The sequence below is a fragment of the Poecilia reticulata genome, unplaced genomic scaffold (genome assembly GCF_000633615.1).
Source record: "Poecilia reticulata strain Guanapo unplaced genomic scaffold, Guppy_female_1.0+MT scaffold_181, whole genome shotgun sequence".
Taxonomy (NCBI): Eukaryota; Metazoa; Chordata; class Actinopteri; order Cyprinodontiformes; family Poeciliidae; genus Poecilia; species Poecilia reticulata.
Window position 1 is genome coordinate 422,792 of NW_007615018.1, and position 7,774 is coordinate 430,565.

At 50.4% G+C, this 7,774-nt stretch overlaps 2 protein-coding genes and 1 long non-coding RNA gene across 3 annotated transcripts in view; 1 reads left to right on the forward strand and 2 right to left on the reverse strand.

Annotated features, from left to right (window-relative positions):
- Nucleotides 1-1,137, reverse strand: part of kifc3 (kinesin family member C3) — a 63,209-nt gene extending 62,072 nt beyond the window's left edge. Inside the window, exon 1 of the mRNA XM_008402081.2 lies at nt 1,059-1,137. The gene's annotated coding sequence lies outside the window, so the exon portion shown is untranslated. The remainder of the gene's footprint in view (nt 1-1,058) is intronic.
- A 2,258-nt stretch (nt 1,138-3,395) lies between these two features.
- cngb1a (cyclic nucleotide gated channel subunit beta 1a) overlaps nt 3,396-7,774 on the reverse strand; it is a 24,219-nt gene continuing 19,840 nt past the window's right edge. Inside the window, exons 15-22 of the mRNA XM_017303100.1 lie at nt 6,878-7,019; nt 6,644-6,803; nt 6,360-6,457; nt 6,192-6,275; nt 5,859-5,977; nt 5,495-5,641; nt 4,673-4,862; nt 3,396-4,380 (exon numbers count right to left, since the gene is read on the reverse strand). Coding sequence (XP_017158589.1) covers nt 4,171-4,380; nt 4,673-4,862; nt 5,495-5,641; nt 5,859-5,977; nt 6,192-6,275; nt 6,360-6,457; nt 6,644-6,803; nt 6,878-7,019 — 1,150 coding nt within the window. The 3' untranslated portion in view covers nt 3,396-4,170. The remainder of the gene's footprint in view (nt 4,381-4,672; nt 4,863-5,494; nt 5,642-5,858; nt 5,978-6,191; nt 6,276-6,359; nt 6,458-6,643; nt 6,804-6,877; nt 7,020-7,774) is intronic.
- LOC108165930 (uncharacterized) overlaps nt 6,737-7,774 on the forward strand; it is a 9,295-nt gene continuing 8,257 nt past the window's right edge. Inside the window, exon 1 of the long non-coding RNA XR_001776250.1 lies at nt 6,737-6,824. This is a non-coding gene — a long non-coding RNA (uncharacterized LOC108165930). The remainder of the gene's footprint in view (nt 6,825-7,774) is intronic.

Genomic DNA, 7,774 nt, shown 5'->3' on the forward strand with positions numbered 1-7,774 from the left:
AAAATGCTTAATGTCGACAGGAAAGCTGAACATATCACAAGGTAATCATTCGTTATTGGACAACATTAACGATGCATAAATACAAACAAAGAATAAAAAACTAATCAATAAACAGCCTGCAGGGGGCGCAAGTCCAGCCTGGAGGCTGCCAGGCTGAGGGAAATGCTGCTGGCCCTTTAAGACTGCAAACATGTTCAACATCAGAGTCTGTCCAGGACAGAAACAGTCCTGGACGGGTCCAACAGAACCACAGAGACCCAACAGAACCACAGAGACCCAACAGGACCACCTGGTAGAGTTTACTGAGGAACAGTCAGAGTTTTTCATTCCGTTTGTTCATCAGAGAATCAAAACTTCCTGATATTTAAAACTGGACCAGTGTTCCCAGTGTTCCCAGTGTTCCCAGTAGCAGGAATATTTCTATGGAAAATGATCAAATAAAAGGAAACTAAATTAAAAACCTCCAGGGAACCAGGATATTTATGAATCAATTATAAATATCCTGCAGGTTAAAACTGATCCGAATCAGAACCAGAACCGCATCAAGGGGAACAGAGAAACAAACCAACAGAACCTGGAGTTTGGACCGGCAGAACCACCTGCTGCTGGGTCCAGTCCAGACCTGTAAGCGAAACTTCATAAAGGTTTGCTTCAGATCAGAACCGAGCCCAGAACAGTTCGGGATCAGAACCTTTGGTGTGCTGGAGCCGGTTCTTTCAGAAGCAGCTGGTTCCGAATGGACCCGTTCCTCCTCCATGTTCGGCTCGCTAAAGAACGTTCTGGTTCTGATTAGAGGCGAGCTCCGTCTGGTGGACCGTTCCGAACCGGACTGCTCTGACAGCTCGCCGTCGCCATGGTAACCACCACGTGGAGGGTCCCCAGCTGGGCAGGTGAGGCCGCGCGCGCAGCTTTTGTCCTGGATGAAAGAAGCGCGAGGCGGTGGAAGCTGCTGGAGCCGCGTGAACAGAACCGAACGGAGCCGGGAACAGCCGAACACACCCTGCAGGACCCGCGGAACCAGCGGCGGAACCACCAGCTGTTACCTTCCCGCTTACCTCCTCCTCCTCCTCCCGCAGGCCGCGCCGCTGTCGGGAAGGACGCTCACGCAGAAACACGCTCAGTCTGCGGGTGTTTGCGGGGCTGCGCCGCTCAGCTGTGGGTCTGCCGGTGCTGCCTTCACGGACGGTCGGACGTGTGAGTGAGGGCGGCAAAAAAAAAAAAAAAAAGCGAGACTTTTATAGGAAAGAGGGCGGGCCGCAGCTGGGGGTCACGTGACAAACAGAAGCTTCAAAATAAAACATTTAAAGCGATAAAACCTTAAAAACAAGATCAGAGCCGGTCAGATGAATCGTTTAGGGCAGAAACTGAAAAGTCTCTAAAGGTTCAGAGGTAAAAACCCAGAGAGCAGGATCGGAACCAGCAGACCCAGAACTCTGTGGGAATGTTTATCCCGGAGGACGATGAGCTGAAACTTCCAGAAACTTCCATGAATCCAGCCTGGAAGAGACRATCTGCTGCCGCAGGCCTCACCTGTCCAGGTGAGACAGTTGCAGGCCCCGCCCCCTTCAGCAGGAGAATCAGGAGTTCATGTTCTGATCCAGTGAGCTGCAGCTCGGTCCAGTGGACAGAACCAGCCGAACCGTCTGTCCGTCCTGCAGCGCCACCATCAGCTGAGCGGAAATGAATCAGAGTAATTTAAATATCAAGATGAGTTTCTGAAGACTGTTGAATATGAATCAGATTATTTTTAATATTTCTCTGAACGATCCGAGTGTTAAAATGAGTGTTTCTGTAAATTAATCTGAATATTAATATCATTATTTTGTAGAATAATTTGTCCATTAATCAGAGTTTCTGGGTCCATCAGCTCTGGGTTCTGAACGGTTCAGATCAGATCCAGCTGGACCGATCAGAACCTCTGGGCTCTGATCAAACTGATCGATCAGCAGGTCAGAGGAGCCGATGGTCAAATGAAAAGCAATAATTTGGTTTATTTAGTTATAGAAAAAATATGCCAGTGTTCATTTCTCAGTCCAAAATAAACATTTAATTCAAAGATCAAATATTTATTTTGCTAGTTAAATATTTAGCTTTCAAATTAACTAAATATTTAGCTCGTGAATTAAACCTTTAGTTTAGAACTGTGACATTTATAAATGTCTGAATAATTCGGTGAAAATATGATGAAAATAAACTCCTTTTTCTCTGCGGCTGAACAAACCAAATTATTGCTTTTCATTCTTTCTGTATAACTTTACAAACGGAAACCGAGTTCAATGAAAAACCATTCAGATTTTCCCTACAGAGGGACAAACAGCGCCTCCTCCTGGACGTACAGCCTCATCCGCGTATTTGAGGCGCTGCGTCGGCCCTCTGACGTCATTTCCCGTGTTCCCAGTCTGGCATCCAGAGAGCTTCATTACCGACACACAGCTCTGCTCTGTTACAGACAGCCTGGCTTTTATTCTGGCCTCGGCCGGAAAACATTCCCAATGTTAGGAATCAGCAGGAACATGATGAGGATTAGGAGTCATGCTGAGGTTCGGAGCAGATCCTTTGGGCTCAGGCGGATCAGCGGCTTCCTGCCACGTTGGCGTTGATCTCCTGTGGCTCCGGGTTTCCTGTGCCGCTGCGGCCGGAACTGCCCTTCCTGTTTCCTGCGCCTCACATCAGCAGGATCCCTGCAGAACCACCTGATCTGCTGCTACAGAACATTTTCACACCCTCTGACCCCGCTGGCCGCTCAGGGAGGTTCTGTTAGTCCAACATTTTATACCAGGAAATATTCAACAGATCCACACCGGACCGATGGAGACACAGGGTCTGCTGCAGCGCCCCCTACAGGCTGGAAGAAAACACTTTAAATGGGACGTTAGAAACACACTGTGCTGCTTTTCCTGTCGGCTTAGGAGGAAGTACGGTGGCCAGCAGGCAGTGAACGACATGCAAATAAATTTCTGTTCCCCTCCTGGCCTGTGGGGGCGCTGCACCAAGAACCACTGAAGGAAACGACACAAAAACCTCTGAAGACACTGAGAGCAACTTCCTTCTTCACCAGATGGAAACAAGATGGAGGATTTTAGTGGTTGGAGGATTTCTGCTGCTAGCGCTAGGCTAGCACGTTAGCTTTGCTTGTCTTTACCCAGAATGCCCTGCGCTGTAGTCCACTTTCTGCTGTTGGAGCGGTCTCTGGTCCGCTTGGCGTTCACATTCAAACCGAACCCAGACCGAGGTTTGGAGGACCAGAGGTCAAAGAGGTCAAAGGTCAATAACAGATTAACATTCTGAAAACAAACCAGTTTGTAGACAAACGGACCGSAGAGGGATTGAAACGGACTAAACAGAGCTGGTGCAAACGTTGCAACCATTAAACAGAAAAACACAGAAAATAAAAATGTAGTAAATGCAGAAAATTTATGCAAAGAGGAAACGCCATAAATAGCAAAAAACAGGAAGTATCACGACACAGAGCAGAGGTCATCCAGACCACCAGGGGGAGTCTGCAGTCGGYAATATCGCCTATGTGGATATGCTGCTGTTGTACATGACGTGAAGTATAGCGCGCCTGTTTCTTTCTTCATCCAATGTTCATCCTGTGACAGGGTGAGTTACCATGTGACTCCCCCTAGTGGTCTGGAGGACTCCGTTTGGTGGAACCAGGCTGCAGATTTTTTTATTTTTGCTTCTGTTTTTACATTCAGCAGAATTCTCCATTGTGCTTCTCATTCCCCTGGTTGCAGCGTTTAGTTTTTTTGGTTTGGGAGTTCATTTTGTGTGTTTGCAGCTCGTCTGCTCCTGTCAGCAGGCCGTTSACTGAGTTAATTATAGTAAGTAAGTACACCCTCAGAGAGTCAGACACATTTTAAAAATATATTTCTGAGCAAAATAAAACTAGAAAACATTTTTAGGATGATTGTGTTGGAGCCGCAGATCTTTCAGCCCATCTTCATTGATTCAGAAACAACCTGCTCTTCATCGTCCGCTCCTCATCCTCTCTAATAAACRCCAGACTGCATCTAAAAGCTTCAGTTCAGAGGCAGACTGCAGGACAAAAGCTATGAACTCTGGGAAACTGAGTCTGTTCTTTTGATGTTTCCTCTCCTGGGGAAACAGCGCCMCCTCTGAGGCCGGTCAGCTACCCATGTGGCCGAAGGCGGTACTGCAGCTTCCTCATCCCTCCTCCTCCCTCTTTGCTCCTTCCTCCAACACCTCCACCGTCAGAAGCTCCTCCCCTTCCTGCCGCGGCGTCATCCTGATGATGACGGAGCTGTCCGCCGTCTCTGCCACCGACTCGTCCCTGTCCTCCGGAGCCGAGCGCGGRACCGGAGAGCGGCGGTGCATCGGAGAAGGGGGAGGCACCGGAGAGATGGGGGGCGGAGCCTGAGGGAACAAAGATGCCGTTTTTTTCATCAAAACCATCACAGCTGACAGAAACATCCTTGTTTCCTTTCCTACCCCCCTTCCTTGATTTCTTCTGTCCTTCCCTCCCTCCTTCCCTCCCTTGTTTTCCTCCTCCCTCCTTCCCTCCCTCCCTCCTTCCCTCCCTCCTTCCCTCCCTTGTTTTCCTCCTCCCTCCTTCCTTCCCTCCCTCCCTTGTTTTCCTCCTCCCTCCTTCCCTCCCTCCCTCCTTCCCTCCCTTGTTTTCCTCCTCCCTCCTTCCTTCCCTCCCTACCTCCGTTGGGCCCTCAGCCGGTTGGTAAACCTTCTTCATCTTGGCGAATGTTCCCTCGATGCCGGCGCGCTCCGTGACCTTCAGGGCGGCCTTGAACAGTTTGGGGGTGTCGGGTCGGGGGGGGATGACCTCGGCCGCCTCCTTGCGCGTCTCCTTCTCCTCCGGCTTCTTGTCTTTGGTCAGCATCGTCCTGCAGACAGACAGACAGGCAGCTGGAGAGTCTGACCGGCAGAACCAGAGCGGATCCTGTTGGTCATGTGACCCGCTGTGACCCGGTCAGAACCAGAGCCTGATCTGATTACAGTAATCCTGCTGAGGACAGAGGAAGGAGAGACGTCCAGAACCTGCTGGTTCTGACCCGGATCAGACTGGCTCCCAGAACCTTCAGCAGTGAACCTCCAAACCGGCCTACTCAAATCATTAAACAGCTTCCTGAGACAGGAACAGGAAGTGATGATGTKTTATGACATCATCAGACCCCTATGACCTTTGACCGGGTCACGGTTCTGATCCAGATTCTGTTTTCAGGGAGGATTTAAAGAAATCCAYAAACATTCAGGAATTATTCTGATATTCCTCAGAGTAGCGTCCTGACGCACCAATCAGAGGGAAGTCTGGAGAAACKGCAGCGGTTTGGTCACCAAACGGCGCCACCTGCTGGATACAGAACTGAAAGCAGCAGGAAACTTAGATCTGGTTTCAGCTCAGCGTTCTGGAGACGCTGCTTCAGCTGGCTGAAACTTYATGAAAAACAGGAACCAAAGCAGCAAAGTATCAGCTGAACCAGTCGCAGGTCCGGTTCCGGTCCGGTCCGGGTCTTACTTGGCCTTCTTGCGCAGCAGCTTCTGGGACTCGGGGTAGTGGACCAGGATCTCTGCCAGGTCCTTCTTGTCCAGGATGAACAGGTTGGCGAAGCCGTGCGCCTTCACGTTGGCGGTGCGCCGGTTCCCTCCGCCCCCCGCCAGCAGGCTGACCAATCAGAGAGAGGGACAGCTGTCAGAGGAAAACCTTCACAGTCATCACTTTGCTGGTTGAGGAAAATCTTAGAGTTTGTCCTGAAGGGGGCGCCAGAGCTACTGGTTCTGATCCAGTTTCATCTTGTTGATCTCCAGTAGATCTAAAGGTTCCAGTCGGTCTCTACCRGATTCGGACCAGTTCCGTCTCTCGTGCAGCTGCAGGTTCTGACCTGATCTCTCCGAACACGGAACCGGCTCTGATGGTGACGAACACGGTCTCCAGGTCCGGCCCGCCCACCACCTGGACCTCCCCCTGCTTGATGATGTACATCTCCCGTCCAATCTCCCCCTGCAACACACAGCAGCTCCTTAGAGCCGCCCGAGGTGCCGCCAGGGGCGTCGCGGTGCCGCCAGAGGCCCTCAGGCCCCGAGGTGCCGCCAGAGGCCCTGATGCGCCACCTGAGGCCCTGATGCGCCACCTGAGGACCTGATGCGCCGCCCGAGACCCTGAGGCGCCACCTGAGGACCTGAGGCCCCGCGGTGCCTGGAACATGCAGCCTCACCTTTTTACACACAAAGTCTCCCGGCAGATAGACGACAGACTTCAGCCTGGTCAGCAGGTCGAACACCATCTGCCTGTCGCAGCCCTGCAACACACACACAGGCCGATGGATCGTTGATGTCGGTGCAGCGGTTCTTCGGGTCGGGTCCGGTCGTTCTCAGGTTCTGACCTGAAACAAAGCCACTTTGCTGACGATGGAGTAGTTGACGTCCACGGCGATGTCCAGCCTCATCTTAGCAGGAAGTTGAATCAGGAGTTCCTGTTCATCTGAACGCAGGAGACATGAACGCATCATGAGGCGTTCAGGAACACTGCGTTCATTCACACTATCCATCCAGACGYTTCATTTTCCATCTTGTCCAGATGCTGGACGTCCATAACTCCCAGTTTCCCCTCACCACTCAGGGATCCAGAACCAGCTCTGGATCCAGGCGCTCACCGTCAGCTGCTTACCCAGCATGCCCTGGCTCTTCCAGGTGTAGTCGTACCAAGTCTTGATCCGGTTCTGGACTTCCCGGGGAATGCTGTAGGAGTTCATGTACTTGACGGTGCTGTCCATGCAGGCCCGGTAATAGTTCTCTCCTGCGGTCGCTGCTCCCACCACATCCCTCATCTGAGAAACAGGAACCAAAAGGTGAGTCCGTCTGCCAGAACCAGAACCAGAACCAGAACCTGGAACACACCAACCTGACCGATCATGATGGAGAACGCAAACACACCCACAAAGTAGTTGATAAGCTGGAAGCAGATCTCAAAGACGGTGGTGGGGTCCGGCAGTCCTCCGATGGTGATCAGCGTCTTCACAGCAAAGTAGTAACATCGGATGTAACTATGGAAACAGAGACTTCCTGTCACTGGAGGAAGTCCGAACACAAGCCATGATCTGATGGAGTGAAAACCCCATAGACATAAAGAGTAGATCCCCATTTCCTGCTCTGGTGCAGGAGACATGGCGGCCATCTTGGAGAGGTCGTCCATCCTATTTGGCTAAACCAAAACAGCAGAAGACGCCTCAGCACTGCTGGACGTCAGATATCAGGGATAATGTCTCACAGCTAAGATGGACATGTTACTGTTTATTTTTTGTGATTAGTATATTAGTGTACTGTATTTATGCCAGCTATAATAGTTTAGTGCTCAGTTTAGCACCAGGTTCAGCCCCATATGAAGGCTAACCGAGATTTTAAAAAGTTTAAAATATTCCCTAACATTGATTTTGATTATCTGACACAAGAGCCTACCTTAKAAATAAACTATATATATTATTATATTACATTCACCAGCAAAGTTTATACAGATGACTACGTAATTTCACTCTGTCAAAAGTAAGATGGCTCCCAAATCTGAAGGTTTCATAAAGACACGATGTGAGGAAGAAGAGGGAGAATGAGGAGAGACGGATTCACTGCACAGGATGAAAGGATGAATCTCACATCGGGTTTTGGACTCAATCTTAGCTGCTGAATCTCTGAAGCTAGAACTCATCACCTGGAAAACATGAACACACACACAGAGACACACACACACAGAGACACACACACACAGACACACACACAGACACACACACACAGAGACACACACACA